At 35.6% G+C, this 26,396-nt stretch overlaps 1 protein-coding gene and 1 long non-coding RNA gene across 3 annotated transcripts in view; one reads left to right on the forward strand and one right to left on the reverse strand.

Annotated features, from left to right (window-relative positions):
• The window catches only part of LOC111145661 (centriolin), a 91,506-nt gene that overhangs the window by 14,128 nt on the left and 50,982 nt on the right, over nucleotides 1-26,396 (forward strand). The window contains exons 2-11 of one of the 2 annotated variants that reach the window (XM_022500739.1): nucleotides 54-184; nucleotides 3,645-3,775; nucleotides 5,174-5,315; nucleotides 7,863-8,049; nucleotides 11,716-11,909; nucleotides 16,668-16,724; nucleotides 18,582-18,701; nucleotides 19,338-19,566; nucleotides 21,102-21,211; nucleotides 23,353-23,547. In XM_022500739.1, coding sequence (XP_022356447.1) covers nucleotides 54-184; nucleotides 3,645-3,775; nucleotides 5,174-5,315; nucleotides 7,863-8,049; nucleotides 11,716-11,909; nucleotides 16,668-16,724; nucleotides 18,582-18,701; nucleotides 19,338-19,566; nucleotides 21,102-21,211; nucleotides 23,353-23,547 — 1,496 coding nt within the window. The remainder of the gene's footprint in view (nucleotides 1-53; nucleotides 185-3,644; nucleotides 3,776-5,173; nucleotides 5,316-7,862; nucleotides 8,050-11,715; nucleotides 11,910-16,667; nucleotides 16,725-18,581; nucleotides 18,702-19,337; nucleotides 19,567-21,101; nucleotides 21,212-23,352; nucleotides 23,548-26,396) is intronic. The other variant, XM_022500740.1, reaches the window with a different exon arrangement.
• Nucleotides 19,521-25,896, reverse strand: LOC111145663. The gene is made up of 3 exons (XR_002640488.1): nucleotides 25,829-25,896; nucleotides 20,405-20,539; nucleotides 19,521-19,535 (listed from the first exon to the last, which is right to left on the reverse strand). It is a non-coding gene; the product is annotated as an uncharacterized LOC111145663 (long non-coding RNA).

Raw genomic sequence — 26,396 nt, forward strand, 5'->3', positions numbered from 1 at the left:
GTTTTTCAGAGATATCCTGTTCTACTGATGATGATCTGTTTCTGTCATTTCAGAAGCTGATTCACATGCAGGAGTCCGATATATTACAGAGGCCCTTGTTAAAAAACTTACTAAACAGGACAGTTTGGCTTTGGTGAAGTCTCTGAACCTTTCACTTGCTAAAGATGGTGGCAAGAAATTTAGGGTAGGTTACCAGCATTTAAAAAAAAGTTTTATCTGTTTTAAAACTGACAATTAAAAGATTGTATTAGGTTTATGGTATCATCTCATCCTAATGTCACCTAATTTGTAGCAGACCTTGTATTGTTTCCAGTGAAAGTTCTGTATCATAAGTATGACATCTTCACATTCATAAGCTCTTATTATTCTATACATTACTGGATTCTTTCTAGAGATGGGTTGGCAAACTATAACTTGTAGGCCAAATCAGGCCTGCCACCTATTTTTGTAAATAAAATTTTATTGGAACACAGTCACACTCATTTGTATACACATTGTCTGTGGCTGTTTTTGCAGTACAATAGCAGGGGTAAATAGTTGTCAAAAAGACCTTATGGCCCATAAAACCAAAAATATTTACTATGTGGCTTTTTCGATAAAAAATTTGCTGATCCCTGCTCTGGAGTGTTTATTACTTTATTTGTAAACTGTGTATAACATGAACACATTGTAAAAGACAACTTAAACTTTTTAATTGGGAAACATATAAACTTAGACGTCTACTACATTAGTCTCAAAAATTAATTCCAGAAGGTTGAAGATTTAATGAAACCAGAACAAAACCCACAAAAACGCTTATAGAAGTATTAGGAAAGAATATAGGAGGGTATATTTTAGAATCTTAGAGTTGGGAAAGCCCTTTAAGCAAGCACCAACCTTAAGGCCACAAAGAAAAATATTGGCAGATTTAGTGTACATAAAGATTAAAGTGTTTAATGAAAGATATCTTTTAAAAAGTTAAACTCTCAGGGAGTGTTTTCAACATATATAACAATACCCATATAATATAAAGAGTTATAGAATTCAGTAAGAGAGACAACTCAGTGGAAAATGTGCAAAGGATATGAACAAGGCATTCACAAAAGTATTATAAATGGCTAATAATAATATGAAAATATGTTCAACTTTATTAATATCAAAAAATAGGAAAACAATTGTTTGATACGATTTTCATTCTTGTATGTCAATGGACAAGAATTAAAAGGATTATTTCAGTGTTCAGAAAGGTGTGGGAAGTGAGTATTATCATACTGTCTTAGTGGGACATACACAAAGCTCCTGCATTTTAGAAAGACAATTTGATAGTATTCATCCAAATTTCAAGTCTGCTTATTTGATTCAGCAATTGAGTTTATACTTACCAACCCAGCAGTTCTACTCCTTGATGTCTATTCTACCAATATTACATGCACAGGTATCCAGAAGTATCTATATAGTCATTTTTTAAAGATTTTTATTAATTTACTTGACAGGGAGAAAGAGCGATCACAAAGTAGGCAGAGAGGCAGGCAGAGAGAGAGGGGTAAGCAGGCTCCCCACTGAGCAGAGAGCCTGATGCAGGGCTCGATCCCAGGACCCTGAGATCATGACCTGAGCCAAAGGCAGAGGTTTAACCCACTGAGCCACCCAGGCGCCCCTATATAGTCATGTTTATTAAGCATTTTTAAAATAGAAAAAATTGGAAATAACCAAATTTCTATCAATAGGGAATTGGTTAAATAAATTATGGTTCTGTAGACCATGAGGTACTCTCAAGTTTCTTTAAAAAATAAGTTAGAGCTCTATGTATTAATGTGGGACAATGTCTGCAGTGCACTTAATGAAAAAAAATTCTAAAACATTTTGTATAGTAAGGTCTAAAAATTCTGTTTTTCTATATGTGTATATATCGATGTAAATGAATAGAAAGATACAGATGTTTATATGTCAGCCTCTTAACAACAGTTACCTTTGATCAGTGGGATATTGTTTTTCAGGGGCCTGGGTTCTTCATGAAGAGGGCTTCTTATGTTTCGTTGAAATTTTTATTAGAGTATATTTATGTCTTGTGTAATTAAAAAGGAAAAAGGAGACATTCTGGAGTTTACAAGTTGCAAAAATGAAATCAAAGTAGTAAATATTTACTGAATGGTTATTATATGCCAGGCATTATGTTAGGCTGTGGGAATAGGTATACAGGTAAATAAGCTTAGTTTCTGATCTCTGGGAACTTAGAGCTTCCTAGAGGAATGCCTGGGATTAAGAGGAGAAATAGTGAAGGGGAGTCAGAGAGAGAGAGAAAGCACCCACAGGAGAGGCATACCCAGTGAAGAAGTCTGAAGGGGATATTAGAACAGAAGATCTAAGAGTATGATGAATGGAGGCCAAAGGAGGGAGAACTTCAAGCGGGAATGGATGATATAAAATGTCACAGAATCATTAAATAGGATGAAAACTTAGAAGTCACTTGAATACTACATCAAAAACTAATGATGTACTCTATGCTGGTTAAATGAACATGATAATTTAAAAAACATTTTTTTTTAAAAGACATGATTCAGAAAAAAAAAAAGCCATTTGGATTTGGCAGTTAAAAAGTCCTTCTATTTCTCAAACCAACCAAATTCAGTCTTTTAGGGCCTTTGTATTTTTCTACTCTGCCTGTTACTCTCTGCCCCAAGGTATTCACACAGCTGGTTTCTTGTTATTAAGGTCTCAGTTCAGTGTACTTCCTCTGTGAGGCCTTCTTTTACCACCCAGTTGCCATTAGCTACCTTCTCCATGACTCTTTCATTCTTTTCGACAACAAATATTTATTCAGTGCCCACTGCATGCCAGGCATTTATGCCTATGCAGTGAACACAGTAGACAAATCTGCCACCTTGGTGCCTTGCATGCTGTCCCATCATGTTATCTTTATTTTCTTGTTAGTACACTTCAGTGTCTGAAAATGTTGTTTATGTAGGGGCTTTCTCTGTGAATGAAAGCAAGAACCTTGGTTTCCTTACTCACCAGTGTATTTCTAGTACCTAGAACAGCCCCGGCGCATAATCCATGTTTGATAAATATTTGTGGAATGGGTGGGTGGATGACAATCTTGGGGAGAGCTATTTGAATACATGGTAAAAGCATAAGATATTTTGCCTTCCCAGTAGAATAAATGGAAGGCAGAATGAGCAAGTGTACACAACTCTTGTGAGAACGTGGTCTAGCTCACTGGTATCCATTCCCCAGTGGTGCATGTGGTATGTAGTATGTATGACGGGTATCCATGAAATAGTGACGTTTTATACTTGAGGGGGAAGATCCAGGAGTGAAAGAGATTAAAGATGCAAGACCGTGGAGGGAGAAGGTAGATGAGGTTGCACAAGAGGATGAGTACCTAGCTCAACTTCAAGGAGAGGAGGGAGAGGCTTAGAAAAGTTGAAGTGGACTTGTGGGATCATCTTGATTTTCTTGATACATAGGAATTATTGTCCACTGAGGGGCACGGAGAGCTGCTATTCCTGGGTGAAGGAAGCTGTACCAAGGGATTGTCCAGGAGAGCAGGAAGCATTTATTATTCTCTGGTGACTGATCAAAACAGCCCCTGATGCACATACATACATGTACTTTATGTTAAGGCGCCTGTCATATAAAATATTTATTCATTTGTTTCCAATTAGTATATCGAAAATTTGGAAAAATGCGTTAAACTTGAAGTACTGAATCTCAGCTATAATCTAATAGGGAAGATTGAGAAATTGGACAAGCTGTCAAAATTACGTGAACTCAACTTATCATATAACAAAATCTGGTAAGTAAGTAAGTGCTTCTTTAGGTAGCATTGCAGTGGTGTCTTTGTTGAAGAGGTAGGTCGATGTTGCCCACATTACTGAATTGCAAGAGTTCTTTGAAACAGCAGGCACTTGGATCCCAATTCAGTGCTAGTCTAGTGCTTCACATATGATAACTGCTTTCATGTTTTGGCATTGCTGAAGTACAGTATAATATCTTTCTAGCATTCTCTAAGGAGATGCACGAACACCAAATTTTATTTTAATTCCATTTTGATAGAAAGTTTTCACAGATAGAGTCTTTGATCCACTCACTGCCTTATTCCATTAAGAAAGTTGACATGAAGCAGTGTTTAAACCCTGTCATTTGGTCTTAAAGATATTTCAATGTATTTTGATCCTATGTGTTTATCCTTATGTTCTTTGTTTATTGCTATAATACACTCAGTTATGCTTCCATTTCATAATATATATTACTTGAGAAATAAACGTGTTAAAACTGACAGTGGTAAAAACCACACATAGAACACTTATTATAAACAAAATGATGCAATTATCAAATATTAAAAATCTTTATACCTGTATACTTCCCCCACCTTAGACTTGGAAGATATCGTGGCCAACATAACAAAACCGCTAACAGTGGCAGAAGCTCTAATATGGCAAAAAATGAAAGAGGGGGAAAAAACGGAATCAAATCCTTAATGTGAAATTTGTATAAAAAATTAATCCTGATAAAAATAATTTCAGTAAAATAAAAATGAAAATAAAGAAGTTTGGAAATATTTGTCCATAGAAAATTTACCAGGGACTTAAAATGACAATTAAATTGTAATCAATTAAATTGGGAAAATATCTCATCAGTGAAAATTCATCAATATGAATGATAAATGTTTTATTGATTTAAATATTCCAACTAAAATATTTATGTTCATAAATACAGTGTTCTAGAGAATCCATCAGTTCAAAATGGCAGACATGTCCTGCTGTGTCATAGCTAATCTTTTGGTGATGACTTAGGGTAATAATTAAGGATATCTCTTGTACAGGGCTGTGTACAACATAGGAAAGTGTGCTGTTGAGTGGTTCAGTTCTCCCCTGGCTGTCCACTAGTACCGCTCCTTGTGGGTAGTGGCAATGCCATGGATAGACTCTCCTTTTCTGTGTTGTGGGATCCTAAAGTCTGATAGTAAGATAGGTAGGATTCCTAGACTCAGTAATGAAAAGTGGGCAGCTTAGCTGTTCTGGTCAATTTCTTTTTAGCCACTTTTGTTTGGTTCTCATTTATAAAAAAGGTTAACAAATTATAATTATGAAAGTAACCCCACATAAAAACCAAGGCTATTTATTCTTAAGCATACAGTTGAGGAACTCTATCATTGTATTTACTAAATTTGATTTTATCCTTTGGTTTCCAGCAAAATTGAAGGCATAGAAAATATGTATAATCTGCAAAAGCTAAACCTTGCAGGAAATGAAATTGAACATATCCCAGTATGGTTAGGGAAGAAGTTAAAATCTTTGCGAGTCCTCAATCTGAAAGGCAACAAGATATCATCGGTAAGTTATTCAAAGTAGCAAGAATTTTTTTTTCCAAATTTTTAGACTTGTTGAAAAAAATATTAAAATCTAAGTTTTTAAAAAATGAGATTTCTTGGGACACCTGGTTGGCTCAGTTGGTTAAGTGTCTGTCTTCGGCCCAGGTCTTGATCCCAGGATCAAGCCCCACATTGGGTTCTCTGCTCAGTGGGGAGCCGCCATCTTCCTTTCCCTCTGCCGCTCACCCTGCTTATGCTCTGTGTGTGTGTGTCAAATAAATAAATAAAATCTTTTTTTTTTTTTCCAAGAGAGATTTCTTCTTTGAAGTTTCTTGGTCCTTTGACCAGACATCAAATTTAGGCATAACCTAGGACTCTAGGGTAATTAAATGTAGGGATTTCTGGTTTTACCTGGTTCCATGGTAACTGAGAGTTGATCTCTTAGGATTTTTGCATCTATCATTTCATTTGAGCCTCAGAAAACTTTTCTTAGGGAGGCAGTAAAGGGATTATTTTTTTAATACTATCAGTTAGATAGTATTTTGCCCATTTTCAGGTTAAGTCTCTTACCCAAGTCACACAACTTGTGCCAGAGTCCAGGTCACTGAATGCCAGGAACCAAGTTTTTATTTTATTTTATTTTATTTTTTTCAAACGTATGAATTAAGCTTAATTATAGTGTCAGGTGTTTTAAGAGTTATTGTCAGTGTCAGGTTTAATCCCTAGCTCTTTTATCATGGAGCAACTTTGTTATCATGGCTCACATAATCTAGTAATCGTGTATGCTTTCCTTTGGAGTATAATTTATTATTTTCTTCTAACATTTATATATTAGGTGTTTAATAAGTATTTGTTAAATAAAAACATTAATTTACTTAAATCTATATTAAAATTGGAAAAAACATACTTAAAGAACATCAGTCATAGAGAAGACAGTAAAAGATGTGCTTTCTAATATGGGTCTAGACCTGCCTTCTGTGACCTTGGAGAAGCCCTTTATCTCTCCAAAACACATTGTTTAAATTGGAGAAAACAAACCCTACCCTGCCTTCTTTGCGAGGGTGTTATGGGGCTCAGATAGAATGATAGATGTGAAAATGTTTTAAAAACTTTAAAACACTAAATATCTCCTTAAACCTTCACCAGTGGAAGCCAATAATGATGAACAACATTTGTTTAATTACTGTGCAGGTTGCAATGTCTATGCTTTCTTATTTCATCTTTATAAAGTTCTGGTAAGGTGACTCTGTACCATTTCACTGCAACAGTCCAAGAGCCTCAGAGCCCAAACCCTATACTATGTGGCATAGCATGACCTTGGAGCTCTTGAGGTATATGCTGTGATGCAAAGAGGTAGCTGTGAATCTAAAATTTGCTGTAAATATTCCTCCAAGGAGTTGATTGTTAGATAGTACTCAGTGTCAACTGATGTTAACAGGAAAATCATTCAAAAATATTTATTAATCATTTCTAATTTTTCATGACTTTCTCATCCCAGTTTATATTTGACATTGGCATCAGTAAGAGTGATACGCATTCACTTGTGAGAGATTTATTTATACTGGGTATTAGGAGTAGTATTTCTCAACCTTTTATTTTTACTTATTTATTTCTTAAAAGATTTTATTTATTTATTTGATAGAGAGATAGCAAGAGAGGGGAACGCAAATAGGGGGAGTGGGAGAGGGAGAAGCAGACTCCCCGCTGAGCAGGGATCCTGAGATGGAGCTGCGTCCCAGGACCCTAGGATCATAACCTGAGCTGATGTCAGATGCTTAATGACTGAGCCACCCAGGCATCCCTATTTCTTAACCTTTTAAAGTTCCTCTTCAGATAAACATAAAAATCTTTTAGAAATGTGAGTATCCTGGGGACACCTGGGTGGCTCAGTGGGTTAAACCTCTGCCTTCAGCTCAGCTCATGATCTCAGGGTCCTGGGATCGAGCCCCGCATCGGGCTCTCTGCTCAGCGGGGAGCCTGCTTCCCCGTCCCTCTCTCTCTGCCTGCCTCTCTGCCTGCTTGTGATCTCTGTCTGTCAAATAAATAAATAAAATCTTTTTTAAAAAATGTGAGTATCCTGTATCCTTACTAATTTCTTTTAACTATCAATTATAACTGTTATCTGAAAATTCACCAAAATCTTTCTTATAGCCATTTATATTTTTGATGTGTTCAGTCAGTATAATGCATAAATAATGGGTTTAAAGTTACACAGATGAATTCAAATCCTGTTTTGTTCATTTGTAAGCACTGAGCTTTGGGGAAGTTATTTAACTTCTTCTAACCTTAGTATCTTTGTCTACAAAATTAAGATGTTGTTTCTATCATAGATTGTTATGAGGAGTCATAAATGAAATGGCATATGGAAAATACCTAATACTGCCCTGATACACTATAGATACTCAAATACTTTCCATTCCTCCCCTCACACCCTAATTTTGGATAATAGGTTCTACGAATAGGTTCCTTGCCATGTTGGTAGCAATTTTCTTGATTATTATTTTCTTTAGGTATGTTTTATTATTTTAAAATTAAATTACACTAATACTAATGTTATATATCATTTCAGCTCCAAGATGTAAGCAAACTGAAACCACTTCAAGATTTGACATCTCTGATCCTTCTTGAAAATCCAATTGTGACCCTTCCTCATTACATGCAGTTTACTATTTTTCACCTTCGCTCATTAGAAAGTTTGGAAGGTCAGCCGGTGACTACCCAGGACAGACAAGAAGCTTTTGAGAGATTCAGTTTAGGTAAAGTGACATTTAAAAAAAACTAAATTTGGGCAGGGGAGAAATTTGTGTTCAGAAGTTATCCAGAAAAATATATTGAAGTATGAGCTTTATAATGCTATTAAAATTTTTTTGGAAAATACCCCCATAAATGAATTAACATAAGCATCATTATACAACAATTATACATTAATATCATTAAGAATTAAATATTTATTGAGCACGTACTGTGAACCAGGCACTATATCTGGCACTAAGGACACAAGGGTGAACAAGACATATGGTATGGGCCTCAATGTAGATTGTATTTTAATGGAAAAGAAAGACAAGAAGCGCACAAACCCAGATAAAGTAGCAGAGAAGAGAACCCCCTTTGGGCAAAGGTGGTGTGAAGAAATGACTCTCTGAGAAGTGACATATAAGCTGACAGCATGGGTAGGAGAAGATTAGCCATGTAAAGAAAGACATTCAGAGAGACGACCAGCTTGCACTTTCAGGTTGGAAAGCCACTGGTAAATTAAGGAAGTAAAGGTTCAGTATGACAGGATGATAGCTCAAGAAAAAGTCGAGAGAGCTGGGGGGAGGGGAGAGATGACACAGGGGCTTGCAGCTTGGGTTTTATTTCAGGTGCGGTAGGAAACTATTAAGAATTTTTAGGCAGCAGTGGGACACGATCACTTATTAAGAAGATTATTTTGAGTACATAACTTAGCCTGATGAGCACTGAGTAATGCATAGAATTCAACCACTATATTGTACATCTGAAACTAATATAACACTGCATGTTAAGTATACTGGAATTAAAATATTTTTTTAAAGATTATTTTTAGTGCAGGATGGAGAATGATTTGGAGCAGGACAAATGGAGATAAAGGGACCTGTCCAGAGGCTATTGCGGTAATCTAGGCTAGAAGTGTTGGTGGCCTGTATTTAGGTGGTAGATGTGGAATAGATCAGTTTTAGATGTAGAATCAGCAATACTTTAATGAATTGGGTAATTCCCAGGCTTCTGGCTTGAGTAAGTGGTTGGATTGGTGATATTATGTATACAAAAGGGAAACTTTAGAGTGGTGAGTTTGAATGTCTGTGAGACAACCTAGAAGAGGGTTAGAAATGTGAGCCTGGATTTAAAAGAGTTATAAATGTGGTGGTTGTCAGCCTAATAGGGATTTTTAATCCCACTGGAATTGATTGGTTTACTCAGTCGGGTTGAGAAGAGCAAGGTGAGCCATCTAAGGAAACTGAGAAAGAGAGGCTGAGTAAGTGGAAACCCAGGAAACAGTGGGTTGTAAAAGCCCCAAGAAGATTTCATGAGAGGAAGTGGTCAGCTAGGTTGAATGTTGCAGAGAATAAAGAAAACGTAAGATGAGGACGGAGAAGTGCTTTAGATAGGCAATACACGATTGTCTTAACCAACGCAGTTAAGGAGTGGTTCGAACAAATGATCCAAGAATGAATGGAAGGGACACATTTGGGTGAAGGTTTGAAATTTCTTCCCACAATTTCTCTCTCCTAGTACCTAATAAATGGATTTTTAAAAAGAGTTTAAGTTAAAAAAAAAAAAAATTCACCAGTAGCTTCCAAACCAGGAAATGGACAGAAGCAAATGTACTAAACCTCAAAGCTAGTAACCAGAGAAAGGAAGAGCATATTTGAGGGTGGAGTGGAGAGACCATTATGGCTCAATTCTTATGGTCCTTGAAAAGACAAGATGACATCAGAGAAAAAGAGGAAAGATTGTCTCTTGATAAGAGGGACACTAATTCAGGAGGGAGCAAAGATGTGTGCATCTCTGCAAAGATGCAAAGTTCTGTTGCTTTGGTGGTGCGAAAATGAGAAAGTTCCTATGGGTGGGGTCTCTTAGTGAAAAATGAGGTCATCAGCTGAGAAGGAAAATGGAAGGACTATGGGAGATTTGAAGAGAAAGAAAAAAGTATGAAATAGCTATTTTAGAGCTTTGGGAAATGTGTCTGTAGGTCCAACCATTTGAAATTGATGTTAGTCCACTTTGGTTTACAAAAACAGTTTGATACAATCCTTGAAAAATATGGTAAATTTTTATTAGTTTGGATCCCCCCAACTCAGTATTTGTTACCCTAAAGTTTATGTTTGGAATCTTTAAAAATATAAATAATGCAAAGGAAAGTCCTCATAAATACACTTTTGGGGGAAATGTTTCATTTACTTAGGATTATTTATGACTCCGAATATTTATTAGGAGCCTTTAAGGCTCTTGGGATCTAGCAGTGAGCCAGACAGATGCAGTTTCTGCTTTTACAAAGCTTTAGTGGGAAAGGCAGATGCCTAGCCATTTGATCACATTTTATAACTCATTGTGTGACGAAGGGCACAGCAGAAGTACAGGGTGAGGGATGCCTGGGTGGCTCAGTGGGTTTAAAGCCTCTGCCTTCAGCTCAGGTCATGATCCCAGGGTCCTGGGATCGAGCCCTGCATTGGGCTCTCTGCTTGGCAGGGAGCCTGCTTCCTCCTCTCTCTCTGCCTGCCTCTCTGCCTACTTGTGATCTCTGTCTGTCAAATAAATAAATAAAATCTTTTAAAAAAAAATTAAAAAGAAGAAGTACAGGGTGACCTGAGAGCATTTCTGGGAAGCATCTCACCTGCGGAGAGCATGAAGTCAGGGCAGGCCTCTCGAAATATTTTTCAAAACTAAGACCAGAAGAGTACGAAATAGGCCAGTAGGAGATAGAGGAAGAAAGTTCCAGACAGAGATTTGTAAAAAAAGCCTGCATCCGACTCTTGGCTTTGGCTCGGGTAGTGATCTAGGGTTGTGAGATCGAGCCCCGTGACTGGCTCTGTGCTCAGCAGGGAGTCTGCCAATCCTTTTCCCTTCCCCTCTGCCCTTCCCCCTCTCTCTCTAAAATAAATAAAACATTAAAAAAAAAAGCTTTCAGGTAAGAAGAGAGACATCACAAATCTCAAGAAGTGGAGTCACTTCAGAAAGGCTACATTTGGGTGTACTTAAAAATAAGGCTCGAAAGGGAGTTTGGGACCAAATCATGAATATCTTTGTTAAGTTCTTCATGTAAGTTTTAGAAGCTATCCTGTCCATAGTAAGAAGCCTCTGAAGGATTTTTAAAATCACATAGTATTTTGCAAACCTACTTGCAGCATCCTTTAAAGTGTAATTATTACTATCAGATAAGATAAAATATTGCAAGTTTTTTAATAGGAGACCTGGGGAAAAACCTCATTTACTAACATCCTAATTGAATGAAATACCGGAAGTAAAGTGTTGTCTTTTAAAAAAAATATTTATTTGTTTATTTATTTGAGAGAGCTAGAGAGCGGAGGTTGGGGGGTGGATGTAGAGGGAGAGAATCTTCAAGAAGACTCCTCACTGAATGTGGAGCCAGATACTGGGCCAGATCTCACAACCCTGAGATCACGACCCAGGCTGAAACCAAGATGCTTAATCAACTGAGCCACCCAGGTGCCCTCTAATGTGTTATCTTTTAAAATTGTTATCCAGATGATAATGCCTTCTTACTTTTTGATATAAATCACTTGCTAGCTCAAGATTGTCTTTTTTTCCCCAAAACCATACTGAATAATTTTCAAGGTAGAATTGTGCTTTTATTATTCTAAGACTATTATTTGAGAAGTATTCTTACCTTTCTTCAAGTAAAAAATATAACGATTAATAAACTTTTAAATTTGTGTTGGCAGATGAGATAGAAAGACTGGAAAGAGATCTGGAGAAGAAGATAATGGAAACTGAAGAGCTTAGGAGCGAACAGACAAGGTTCCTTGAGGAAATTAAAAGTCAAGATAAATTGAACAAATCACTGAAAGAGGAGGCCAGGCTACAAAAACAGAGCTATGAGGAGATGGAAAGTAACCTAAACACAAAAAATGAATTGGTAAGCCTGTGTTTTACACTGCTTTGACTATATTCTCTTGAAATAGAGAATTCTTTCTTCTTGGGTCTAAAAACAAAACTTCTTGATCGTAGAATAGGGAAGATGTGGTTTAACAGAAATTTGTGCAGAAGTTTCTACAAATTGTAGTTGACCATTCACTGTGTGACATGGGTCCCCAAAGGATGAATACTATCCTGGCCTGCAGTAAATTGTGAAATACGGTATCCAAAATAAAGGAGGACAGTGGAGCCCCTACACTGAAGAGTTGGTCAGAGTGCCCCTAGATGTTTGTATTTTATTTTTAACAACATTGTTGGTGAGACTGTACATTGGCAAAAACTTTTAGAAGGCAAATTGGCAAAATTGTCCAAATTTTATTTTATTAAATTTTATTATAGGGATATACCCTATGTTCTATATATTAGATATATGTACTTATTTAATATACAATAGTTATATATGATACACATTTCTAATGCATTTTATAGAAATTGTAGCGACTGTATATATCTACATATATACGCATATATCTATATATATACACATACATACATGGACATTCACTACAGTATTTTTTATATTAGTAAAATAACGAAAAATAGCTGAAATGTCCCTCAGTGGATATCCATCTGATAGAATACTTGTGTTGCTATTAAAATGAGATAGAGCTGTATGTCCTAATATGGAGGTATGTCTGCTCCATATTGCTATGTGAGAAAAGCAAGCTGTAGAACTGTATATCAAGTATGATGCTATATAGGTAGTATATATAATAGTAGTATATATAATATACACACATATATATGTATGTACGTGTATATAATATACATATAATACACATACATACATAAGTATATGTACATATATACACATACATATATGTGTACATGTGTATGTGTGTGTATATATATATATCTCAGCCAGCCCGAGAGACTTCAGAGGCCTGGAGACCATGGCCTGTGAGGAGTGGCCAAAGCAACAGGGTGTTCAAGCTGGGGAAGAGAGGATCTAGCGAGCTCTGACAGTTACCTTCAGAGAGTCAAAGGTCTATTTCGTGGAGGAGGGACCAAAGTTCCTGAGATAAAATTAAGAAATGGCAAATAGAATTATAACAAAGCAATTTTTCATTTAGTAATGAGGAATTTCTAGGGACACCTGGGTGGCTCTGTTAGTTGAGCATCTGACTCTTGATTTTGGCTCAGGTCACGATTTCAAGGTCATGAGATGGAGCTCTAGGCTGAGCATGGGGCCTGCTTAGGATTCTCTCTCTGACCCCTCCTCCCTTAGCAACCCACCTCTCCACTAGCTTGCACACGGGCACTCTTTCTCTCTCTTAAAAAAAAAAAAAAGAGAGAGAGATTTCTAATAACTATCCTGAGACAAAATGTAATAACTCTGGAATGGGATTGCTGTCACTGAAACAGGCATATATGACCAGGGCTTAGAGAAAAGATAAAAGGCATTTGCTAGGCAGATGGATTAAATGAATAAAAGGCCTTTTCAACCCAGAGAATCTGATTCTGTAAAATAATTAGGTTACTTTCCTTGGAGGAAAAAATAGCTGTTGCTACTCTCCTCTTTTTTTTCTTATAATAATTCTTTTTCTTATCTGTGCATAACTTAGAGAATTTGATTTCTCATATGACTAATGAAATCCTAGATAGTTCTCTTTTTTTTTTGCAACCCCCTTTCAAGATGGGCATTCTGGTTTGAATGACTCGCTTTGTTGACAAGAATTCTGCTTAAGCATTTATGTTTCCTAGCAAGAGAAAAGTGTTTCCTTCTCTTTGTAGAGATGGAAATTGTTACTTGAAATCTGAGTACTTGACTGCCTCTTTCTTGAGCTCTTCTTTGCCTGAGAAAAAAGGTGACTTATATCAGGGGGACATGATGAAAGGGCAGCTTTCGCAGCTCTGTCATTTAACTGTTCAGAGCATTTGTGGCTTTCTTCATATGTCTCTTATTTGAAGGTAGTTTTCAAATATGTCAGCCATATGCTGAAGGCATATTATATATGATATTAATAATCTGATAATTATCAATAGTTTTATATTATACATCTATTGTTCTCTATTCCATAATAGAGTGGATTGATGATTACTTAAATCACTGGAAACTTATGTGACAATCAGTTTTATCTTAGCAGTGAACTCTGGGCCACCACTTAACATTTGTATGTAAAATACAAGTATAGGGGCACCTGGCTGGCTCAGTTGGTAGAGTGTACAACTCTTGTTCTTGAGTTCAAGACCTGTGTTGGGTGTGGTGCCTACTTAAAAATAAATAATAAGTAAAACTTTGAAAAAATGAAAGAATAAAATACAAATATAAAAAACATACTTACTATGGTATTACTTGATACTTGTGAACATTTAATAAATTAATGTTTTATTTTATTTTATTTTATTATTTTATATTGTGAACATTTAATAAATTTTCCTGAGTTACTGATCTTTTTTTATAATATAAAATCCATCTTTTATTACTAAGATAAGAGAATAGTATATTTTCTATGTGCGGACTCCCTGGTACATGTCAGTTAACTCCTTGAAAACCTGCGCAAGGGATGCCTGGGTGGCTCAGTCCATTGAGTGTCTGCCTTCGGCTCAGGTCGTGATCACAGGGTCCTAAGATTGAGCCCTACATGGGGCTCTCTGCTCAGCGGGGAGCCTGCTTCTCTCTCTCCTGCTCCCCCTGCTTGTGCTCTTTCTCTCTCTGTCAAATAAATAAAATCTTAAAAAAAGAAAGAAAAAGAAGAAAAGAAAACCTGGGCAAAATGTCACATCTTTTGACTTTGCGCTATCCCCAAATTATAAATTATTATAGCTGCTAATTTTCTTTTTTCTACTTATAATGTTGTTATGTTTTTGTTGTGAATAAATGTTTTATAAGTTGTCAACTGTTTTTGCTGGGTTTATTTTCAGTAACTATTTTTGGTTAGAAGACACTGCTCTTCTTTATGTCATTGTTGTTTTTATCATTAACCATTTAAAAATATATTGACATACAAAGTTAATATATATTTATCATAACAAATTTAGACAACACAAATGTATACAGTAGAAAATGAAGGTTTCACTCTTCCCTTTCCCTCTTCCCTGGATGTTGATATATATCCTTTTTGTTTTCTATGCTTAAATATATGCTTATAGTTATATAATGTATATGTAATTAAATATATGTACCTTTAAATATTTTGTGATAAAAAAGAACCTTACTATATTTTTTAATGCTGCATCTTATTTTTTTACAAAATGGTATATGTACCATAGCTCTCCAAGTTAAAAAACATGCCCACACATGTACACACACACACACACACACACACACACACACATATACATCTTTTTTATGTTTTTCAAAGTCTATATTGTGTTCCATTATATGGATATGCAATAATTTATTTAACCCACTCTTATTGATGAATATTTAGGTTGCCTCCACTTTTTTTAATTAGAAACAATACTACAGAGAAAATCTTTGTAAATAAGTATTTATGCATTCATAACAGTAATTCCCTGGTTTAAATCACTACAATTTGGGGTGCCTCACTGGCTCAGTTAGTAGAGCATGTGACTCTGTCTCAGGTTCATGAGTTCAGGCCCCACGTTGGGGGTAGAGATTACTAAAAAAAAATAACAATTTTAAAAAATCACTACAAGTGGAATTACTGGGTAATTTGCATTTTAAATTTTGGCAAATATTAAAAGCATTTACCTGCTTTATACTTCTACAGCAGTGAGTGAAAGAGCCCAATTCCTCACTGAAAATTATTATTTTGAACTTATAAATAGATGGGAAAAAAGTGGAATCTCATTGCTTTAATTTCACTTTTTTTTATTTGTTGGAGAGTTGAATATTCCATATGTATTTACTAGCTATTTGAGTATTGCATATGTGTTTACTAGCTATTTTGTATTTCTTCTTTAAATTTCTTTTTTCTTTTTTTAATCAACAGGCTATTTTTTAATTTAAATACTATTAACATATAGTATATTATTAGTTTCAGGGGTAGAGTTCAAGGATTCATCAGTCTTGTATAACACCCAATGCTCATCCTTAATGTCCATCACCCAGTTACCCCATCACCCCAACCCCCTCCCCTCATTTTTAAAATTCATGTTGTTTTACCAGTTTTTTCAGTATTCCAGAAGACTATTCTATGTTTCAAAAAGAATTCTGGATCTTATTCTAAGAGCCTGCATTTGAAAAATATTTTCCATTATCTTCTGCAGAATATTTGGTGATATCATGCCCAGTTATATAATGCTTTCCAGTTTCATAAAGTAACTCTTCACATCATAGGTCATTTACCTATGAGAGAAATGTAGTAACCTTAAAGTAAAACTTCTGGTGCCATTTAAACTATTATAGTCCCCTTTTCCTGCCCCAACAAATATTAATTAATTTAAATGTTAATATTACTTTGTCCTTTTGCAAATTATTTATCTCCTATTCTTCAGTTTCCTTATTTTTAATATGAGGATGATTTACCTGTCTTGCCAGCCTCACAGAGTTGTGAGGACTAAATAAAGTAATGAATATGAAAATAATTTGAATTGAATTAAGCTAAGTAATGGAAGGTGGTAAATCTGTAACATAGAATGATGATAAAATGTGTGTCCATATAAAAATGATACAGGTTCTAATAACATTATCTTTCTAAGGTAAGTTGTGAATCAAGAACAGCCTCTATTACTATAGCTTAACTCTCCAAAGTTCTCCAGGTGATGGTCTCTGCTTTTTTTCTCCTTTTAGCTCTTGTCTTGGTTTCTTACAGAGCATTTTCTGCCGATTCTTTATTCTTCCTTAAAGGTAGTCCCTTCAGGGCTGAATTGCACACTATGTTTTCATAGTTTGCATGATAACTTGTAGTAATATGTTTATGTACATCTTAAGTTTGGAAACTGGCTTGTCTTCTTAAGAGATGTGCTTGTGTGTGTATGTGTAATTTTTTTTAATGGATGTGTACATAGGACTGGATTTGAATGTGAGGGAAAGAATTTGTATCATTTTTCTTATTGGTAAATGTGTTAACTGCAGTCAACTCTTGATCATCCACAGCTAATACTGCAACTAGCCTACTTTCTAGGTCCTTTGACTCCTAATGTGCTCTCATTTATGCATTTCTTCAGCAGACATTTATTAAATGCTTACTAAATGCTAAGCCTAGCACTATATAAGACACAAAGGTAATTTTAAAATGCACAGAGTATATATTATTCGCCCTCAGAGGCCAGTCCATACATCGTCCATGGTTCTAGTCACATTTGCCTTTGTTTGGCCCTACTGCAAATGATCTTTGGGAAGAAAAACCTGAGATGAGTTTATGCTGTTGGTTAGGAGTTGCTTTCTTGAGATTCAGGGACTTAAAAGCAGTCAGTAAAAGCATCAAAATGGGTAATGTGCTAGACACCCTGCAGCAAGACATCAAAGGCAGCATCGTATAATAGATGGAGTATTAATTTTGAAATCAGGAGACTTGTAATTGAACTCTGCCTCTTCACTATGAGCTGTGAAATTGGCCAAGTAATTTAACCTCCTGGTGCAGCTCTTATAATTTCATAGGGTAGTTGTAAAGATTCAGTGAGATAAGAGATCAAGACTGCCTATCATTCAGCTTAGCATTACTTCTACTTCGGTGGATAATCAGGAGATGACTGTAAGCTAAATCGTGCACGACTTTGAGTTCCCGGGCCTTGTAAAATGTTCATGTTTATTTATTTTTTTATTCTCTTCAGCTTGCATTTTCATATTGATGAAATATTTCTGCATGTTTTTTGTCTGGTATCTACTATCTGATGCTGTAGTTTAAAAAAAGGCAAAAATCACTTAGTGGACCTTTGAAATGAACTCACAGGATTAGTTTAGTAGGAAGGGGGCTGATAGTGGTAGTTAATAAAATATTTAGCTTCTGCTACTAGTCTAATATGTAGCTTTTGACAAGACAATTACCAATAGGACTCAGTTTCTTTATTTGTAATTCAAATAATTAAATCAGATGATCTATTTTCTTCTAGCTCCAAAAATTTTAAGAATAAATAAAAAGTTGTAATTGTTGTAGAATTACTTTATTAAAAATTTAAGGCTATATATTGGGATCTGATTGACCTTATTCACATCCTTTATCCTCTAATACAAAGAATAATGTTCAGAACACTGAGATACTGCAGGAACAACAGTACAATTAAAGCCAATTTCTTTTTTCCACCCTTCTTACTCCTTCTTGTGATTCCTTTGTAATTAATCTCAAATATCATCTTTATCCATAATTTGAAGCTATCATTAACATTGCAGAGTAAGTTGAATTAGTGTTAATTATTGAAAAATCAGGAAGCAAATACTTAATACAGTACTTAAAAAAAATTGGTGCAGAATTATTTTCATATTTGGGTAAAGCAAATTTAAATGATTTTTTAAAATATTTATTTATTGTATCCTGAAACAGCATATAAACTTCAAAGGTCTTTTACGTGATCTTTTATGAAGTGATAATTTTATATTGTGTTCTTTATAATACTTTAGAATGAAGATAAAATACTGTCAACGTTCTGCTATTTGCTGTGGGGTTTAAAACAATCTAATTGTTATGATTAGAACTTGCCATGCCATTGTACCATTATACTAACTTACTGACACTGTATGTTGTTTCATATCAAATTGGGCCTATAGCTAAAACAGAAGACTGTGGAACTAATGCGGGCATGTCAGAAACAGTATGAGATGGAACAGGAATTGGCCTTTTATAAAATTGATGCCAAATTTGAACCACTAAATTATTACCCATCAGAGGTAAGTTTAACTTTTATTATTTTATTTATTTAGAGTTTAATGTTTTAGAAATCCAAAGTTAAAGCCAACAGAGAGTAGAGTGGGGGAAGGTGGATGGTGAAAAAGTTTGAGACTTTCATCAATAACCATTCCACTTTCTTAAACAAATTTTGGTTGAATCGGTGAATTTTTGGTTCAGTAAGTTAAAGCAGTGTCCAGAAGAGGTAAAAAGCTGCAAGAGAATCTGTGATTCCAACTGATACCATATTATCTCATAAAAAATTCAATTACTAAAATTTATTAAACTGAGATTTTACTTACATTTCAGCTAAGAAACCAAAATAAAACACCTAAATTTCTGATTTGAGAGATTAAGCAATGCTATTAATCACATAACTATAGGCAGTTCTTTAATCAACCAACCTAAACCCACTTTGGGGGCTAGGAGGAGGAATTCTTAGAGGCCATTTTTTGTTTCAGTTCTTTTTTGGCATATTAAGAGTAAGATAAATGGTATATATTTTTCAACTTCTAGGCATGTAGGATTAATGTTTAGGCAATTCTGTGATATGTTCTTCACTAATAAAATGAATAATGTCACTTGGCTGCTTAGAAATTACTTATTGAACCATAAATATTTACTTATTTTGTTTTTAGTATGTCGAAGTTGATAAAACCCCAGATGAAAGCCCTTACATTGGCAAATCCAGATACAAGAGAAATATGTTTGCTACAGAGAGTTATATTATTGCAAATGCCCAGACAGTAAAGATCGAGAAGATGGAGCCAGATGAAGGGGCACAACTCAAAAATGAGCATGTGAACTTGAGAGCCCATACATCACTGGACATACAACTGGAAGACAAAGAAAAAAAAATAAGTGCAGGTTAACAAAAGTTATTTTAAATTCTTTTAAAAATACAAAAAGATTGAATATATAGGCAAATTTTGTTTTATAATAATTTTCATTAAACATGCTAAAGGTATTTATTATGTTATTTACATAAAAAGCCTTGAAAAAGTAGTGATTCATTGAGCAAATGGTTTTTTTTTTAAGATTTTATTTATTTATTTGACAGACAGAGATCATAAGTAGGCGGAGAGGCAGGCAGAGAGGAGGAAGCAGACTCCCCACGGAGCAGAGAGCCCAATGCGGGGTTCAATCCCAGGACCCTGGGATCATGACCCGAGCTGAAGGCAGAGGCCTTAACCCACTGAGCCACCCAGACATCCTGAGCAAATGATTTTTTAATGATCTCTGTTATGGTCGAGAATGGGTCTTGACAGTAATTTGGTGGCAGCAGGTGCAGGGGATCCAAGAATGCTTAAATCTTGACCTGCCAGCAAGTCCTACCCACTGTCAGAGCTGCACATTCAAAGATATAATTGGTCATAATTGTAGCAAGTACCACTTTACTGATTACTGTGCATGTAGCCAAAACCTAAAACAGCACTTTGGATAAGCTGGATCAGGGCACCCTCCTTAGACTTCGGCCCAAGACCAGCTTCTGACTCTTTCCAACCTGTCCCAAAACATCTAATTGAAAGGATCTTACCACTTCCTGGCAAGTCATAAAGAAGTCAATCCAAGAGGGAACTTAGATACCCTGCCAGTGGCATACTCTAAATCCATTTACCCAGTGAGCTGCATGGATATGGAAGGAGAAAGGAGATCTGAGTTTATGTATCCCCCTAGTAATCGTGGCACATTGTGGGGCTCTCACCAATCCAGTGAAGCAGTTCATCTTCCCTTGGTTGGTAGCTAAATGGAAAACATGGAAGGCCAGGAGAGAGGTTGACTTGGAGAGGGGTTGAGAAAAGAGACTGAGTTGTCCATCTCATACACCCTATACAAAGTTCTGGAAGAGGAAAGCAGAAATAAATCAGATATATGTGTAGACTAGCTCCTAGTTTTATAGGAGGCAGGGAGGGAGGGAAGGAGAGAAATTGGAAATTTGAGATAGAGAGTAATTGATTTGAGATCACCTCCAGCTGGAAGACACGTTCAGTGGTGAATTTCTTGATATGAAGCCCCATATAAAGCAATAAACTCTAATCACAGTTTTTGTAACAGCTTGAATCTGACTATAACTTAGTGACATGTAAATGCGTATTTACGAATAAATCCTTATTCTCTCAGAAGAGCTCTTTAGTGTTGGATGTATCAAGTAAAACTCTTTTTATGTTAAGACTTTTATGAATAAAATGATCAGTTATAGTTCTCTAGCATATCATAAAACTATTCTAGAGATTAACTGAGTGGAAAACTATCATAAATTAATTTTTAAAGAATTTCTGTAATCTATAATGACAATTTAATTGGGAGGAAGATGTTATTGTGAAGGAAAAAAGTCTGGTAGAAATTTGAGAATGCAGGATTTTTCTCGTGTGTGTCTGTGTTCATGATTTTTAAATTTGCAGCACAAACTCGACTATCAGAACTACATGATGAAATAGAAAAGGCGGAACAACAAATTTTAAAAGCTACTGAAGAATTTAAACAGCTGGAAGAAGCTATACAACTTAAAAAAGTACGTAAATACTAAGTAGCAATGCAGGAGGAAATGAAAAAAATGGAATGTGTTTTCTCCCTTCATAACCATGTTATGCAAATTTTAAATCAGTGCTGCCTAATTAACTACAGAGTAACAATTTTCAGCTTCAGTTATGGTTCTAGTATTTTCCAGTTACATTTTCCTTCCATTCTTGATGACATTCTATTAACATTTTATAAAGCATACAGAAATAAATTACTTTTAACTTATATAAAAAGAGGTATTCAGTCTACTCTATTATGAAAGTGTCTATTTTACCCAGGGAGGTTGATGCTTCCTGTTATATCTGTTCTAATTTAATTAAGCACTACCCACCATTAAAGATCCTGGGACCTAGATTAAGAGTCAGAAGACATCTTTACGATACACGAACATTATCAAACACAAGCAGCAAAAGTGTAAGTGATATAAAATATGGTGAACAAAAAGATGGAGATGTTACTCTCAGAAATTATCAAAGTATGTCATGAAGAAATTAGCGGCTCAAACCCATGATGTAATACACGGGGAGTATTTAAAAAGGAAGTATCTTGACAGTTTTTAAGTGTGTAAAAGGTTTTAGTTATTTGCAGCTTTTAAAATCAGTATTTCAAAATTATGTTCATAACTGCATTCACACCATAGTAGGTAAAACAAGAATGTGAAGTCCAAATTGTAGATTTTTTCAAAAGATACACTATATTATGATTTTTAAATTATATAGTAACTAGAAATTGATTCGAGTTTATTGGAATTTTACTATATGCTAGTCCCTGACTGGGCTGGGCCCTGAGCGATGAATAAAACAGATCTATTTCCCTCCCACATGGATAGGAAATAGGCAATGAACAAGTATTTAAAAAAAAAAAAAAGGAAATAGGAAATATAGTTAAACAACATGTGTGTTGTAGGAAAAGAAAGGAGACACAATAAAAGGGATATAATTTAGATTGTGGAGCCACAAAGGCCTCTCTGAGGAGGTGACATTTGGGCTGAAACCCAAAGGAGGTGAAGGAGCCAGCGAGGCAGCATTAAGGGATCGAGTATTCCAGGTAGAGGTGACAGTGGGTGCAAAGACCTTGACACAAAAGATTTCTCTGCTGAGGCGGGGAGAGTGTGTGGAAGATGAGGTCCAAGATTATGCCAGGCTTCATAGGCTGTCCTATGGTAGAGAGTAAGGCATTTGAATTTTAGTCTGAAGGTAATGGGAAGCTTTTGAAGGACACGAGGTAGTAGAATGGCTGATCTTGTTTGTATTTGTATAAGGTCACTCTAGCTACTGCCTGAGAGTGAAGTAGGGTGAGGGAGACGGGTGAATCTTCTGTGGAGTTGTTCTTCAGTACAGGCAAGAGATGGTAGTGGCCTAGGCTAGGGGGGCAATGGATGTGGATGGAAATAAACTGTCAGCAAAATTTGACAGGTGAACTGATCAGACTTACAAATGGATTAAGGGGTGCCTGCCTGGTTCAGTTGGAGGAGCATTGGACTCTCAATCTTGGGGTCATGAGTTCAAGCCCCACATGGGGTATAGAGGTTACTTCAGTAAATAAAAGCTTAAAAGAAAATGGATTGAAAGTGGGAGGTGAGGTACAGGGAGCCATCAAGAATGATTTTAATAATTTAAAAAATGTTTTTGTAAATAATGTACATAATTTTTAAATAAATGGATGCTTACAAAATATGCTTGAAAAAAGTTATTTTACAGACCAGTGCTCTAACCTCTGAGCTATAGGGCCGAAAAAAGTTATTTTAAATGTGTACATATAAGCCTCGATTTTTCATTACACTATTGATTTGCTTGACATGCTTATAACAAGGGTAAGTGCTATATAAAGTCAGCTACCATTAATATTATGGTTACTATTACTATTAATAATTTACAAGTTGCTTATACTAGAATGACAACTTCATTTTTACCTGTTCTTATGAAATACATAAAGTCTATAAGATTTTCTGCACGTAATAAGGATAAAAGTATAAGATATGAATGGAATGCCTAGATGACTTCTACATTTTACTTTTATTAAAAAAACTGGCAGAGCACAGAATACCTTTTTAAATTTCAGAAGTTTTCTTTAAGGTTGTTAATCACTGTTGCTATCCTCTGTTAATTGTATGTTGGGGTATTGGGGGATTAGGTTTCAGAATCAGAGAAAGACCTTCTTCTCAAGCAGCTGAGTGGTAGAATACAGCTTCTCAATAAATTACGCCAAGAAACTGTGGATCTAGAAACGCAGATGGAAAAGCAAAGGCAAGAAATTGCTGAAAAGCAGAATGAGATCAAGGACCTGCAAATAGCCATAGATAGCCTGGATTCCAGAGACCCAAAACATGTAAGTAAATTAAGAGATTTTGGCTTATTCTACAGGGACTAGAATATCATTCCATCTAGAAATTATGTCTCCTCATTTTTAGCCTCAGAATTCTTTCTGAAAGTCTTTGAGTTTAATGCACAAATTTGAGTGATATGTTTATGTATGTGTGTATGTCATATATATCTGTATGTGTGTTATATATCCATATGTCTATATATACATATGTGCATTTATACTTATATATAGAAGTATATATATCTCTGTGTTGAAAACAAAACATAAGACTTGAAAGAGATAGCTTTCAGTAGAATGGTAGATGCATGGTACACTTATTTTTTTAAGTGGCTGAGTATTATTATATTTCAAAGCAAGAGAAGCCTGCTCCATGGTGCTGTCCAAACCTCTTACCCTTTCTCTTTTATTGCTTTGTTTTCTTAAGAGCAAGGTGGTGATATGGGAGAGCTGAAAGGGATTTAGAGTCCTTTATCTGCCTCTTTTTTAATCCTTTATACAAATATTACATTAAACCTATTTGTTGTTTCATATTGTTTTGTTTTGTCCTTAATAAGGAAACACTTCTCTAGAGTGTGTCTTCCTAATATGTGGGCAGAGGTGGTCCAGTGGCTGCCTGATGGAATAGGTTCTTGTCTCTGTCTCTAAGAAGTCTTACTAATGGCTTACATTTTACCTAGTATTTGTAAAAATATTAGTAAAAATACTTCCTGCATATTTCACTGCTATACTTTGAATAATAAGGTTATTTTACAAAGAACTTTAAAATCCCTGATTTAAGAGAATTTAACATGGTAAGGACAATGCACTATCATTACTTTTAAATAGTTGTCAAGTTATTTGATTATCCCTTTAAATATTTCAATAAAATATCATAGGTAAATTTTTTTGCAGGTTAGCTAATTCTGACAAAAGGTAACCTTATCATTCACAGAAATATGTTCTTTTCTAACAAAAGCTTAAGACAGAGTATTAAAATTGAAACTAAAAGAGGACTTGATTATTTTAAAGAATTTTGTTATATGAACAATTAGATATTAAGTAATGTGTAATATGGTCAGTAATATCTTGCCTTCTTGCATTAATTTGTTTTGGAAGTCTGCCACACTATGTAAGGCTCCTAAGGACAGGAACTATATCCTACTATTTATCTGAATTCCCAGGGGCCAGCCCTGCGTTTAGTGAGTGTTTGCATCTGGGAAGGTAGGAAGGAACCTAGCCTATAGGCACTACCTGAAGCTCCTTTGCTGCTTCCTCCAGTTCTGTGATCTATGAGTCTACTTAGAACCTAGATTGTTTGTTTGCATTTAACAAGTGACTTTGACATTATTGGCAGACAGGGCATCTAATCCTCCTGGATTTCTATAAAGAATTACATACGGAAAGGAGTTAAATGAGAAACAGGAATGGCATCCACATTTTGAAGGTAGTCAATCTCTGTTAGTGGGGATGAAACATACAAACCTGATTTGAGGTTCCTTTTTGGTATTGTTAAAATGACTAACGGTTTGTTTTTAAGGTTACAGCTTTAGTCAAAGCACCAGAGGGTGTCTCTTTAATTTGTTCACCCAGAGGGAGCATCTTTTTCTAGGTTGCACAAAGTCACCTTCTTGGCTGGTGTTAGGCTCCTGTTAGGCATCACATTCGACAGAATGTGAACATTTTAGCAAAAGGGAAAGAATCAAGTGTGGGGTCCCTTCATATTTTTCTATGGATGGAGACAGACTTTTATTCAGTTAACTTTTATTATCTAATCAGATAAAGTGCTTCTCTGAATAGCAAATAGAATTTAAAAGTAAAGGCTTGAGAGATGAGAAAACATTATGTGACTCTGAGATAGGATGGAGAACAAACACATTAGGTGCCAATGAAGTGTTCCATGATGTTGGGGGTTTTGCATACACTGGTGAGGAACTTCGTCACAGCATATGCAGGATTGGTGCCTTTTTTTTTTTTTTTTTAATTTGCAGAAGGTGAAAATGTGATTTTTAAAAGATTAAGTGATTTCCTAAATTCATCTTTTAGGAAAAGGCTGAGCCCATGCTGTGATACTGCAGTGGCCCTTTCCCCACAAGGGAATTACAGGACTACAGAGATTAATTATTTTTAAAATTAGCTCAGAGACAAACCAGTCAAGTTTTCAACAGAAGCATCTAACTAGGTTTCAAAAGGAAAAAGTACTATTTAAAAATCAAATCCCATTTTAGCTATAAAAAATGTACATAGCTAGAGGCACAAACACCACAGCAGCAAACAATAAAGGAAGATTTATGTTGTTCTTCCCTACCTGGCAATGCTGTGTGGAAGCGAAAGGTAGTTAACTGTTCTCTGTGTGCAATCAGCCTGTAGTAATCTGTTGCAAAGGTTGTGTGTGATTGGCCCTTGGGAGCTTCCTGTGTTGTGATTTAAAGCACAGAGGGTGGGGCCTGCCTGCAGAGGCTGCTCGTGATTGGACGGGCTGGGCTGCCGCTCACTCTCCGCCAGGAATGTGGTTTGAAGCTCTGGGAAGTGAAGCTCGAAGGCGCTTACAAAAATGTGGCTGTCAGAGAGGGAAGTGCACGTGAATTTGAAAACAGCTTTAGAAAGCTCTCCGCCCACAGTTTCCCTGTTCTCAACGGCTCAGTTTTAACAGGACAAATTTTAAGTTAAGGTATGACGATTTTCTCTCTCTTTGTGCAAAAGACTTGAAAGGAGGAGGAGTCAGAGATGTAAGTTCCTGTTTTTATATCGTTTGTGAGCTCCATGGTCATGAAAAATCGCAGAATGTACTTTTGATCCCCTGTGCTTAATGCAGATCATTGGCATAATGAGCCTTTTTTTGGTCCTGCGTGTAAAGAGATTTCAGTGGAATTTTT

This window comes from Enhydra lutris, unplaced genomic scaffold, assembly GCF_002288905.1.
Source record: "Enhydra lutris kenyoni isolate GAN:26980312 unplaced genomic scaffold, ASM228890v2 scaffoldscaffold13, whole genome shotgun sequence".
Taxonomy (NCBI): Eukaryota; Metazoa; Chordata; class Mammalia; order Carnivora; family Mustelidae; genus Enhydra; species Enhydra lutris.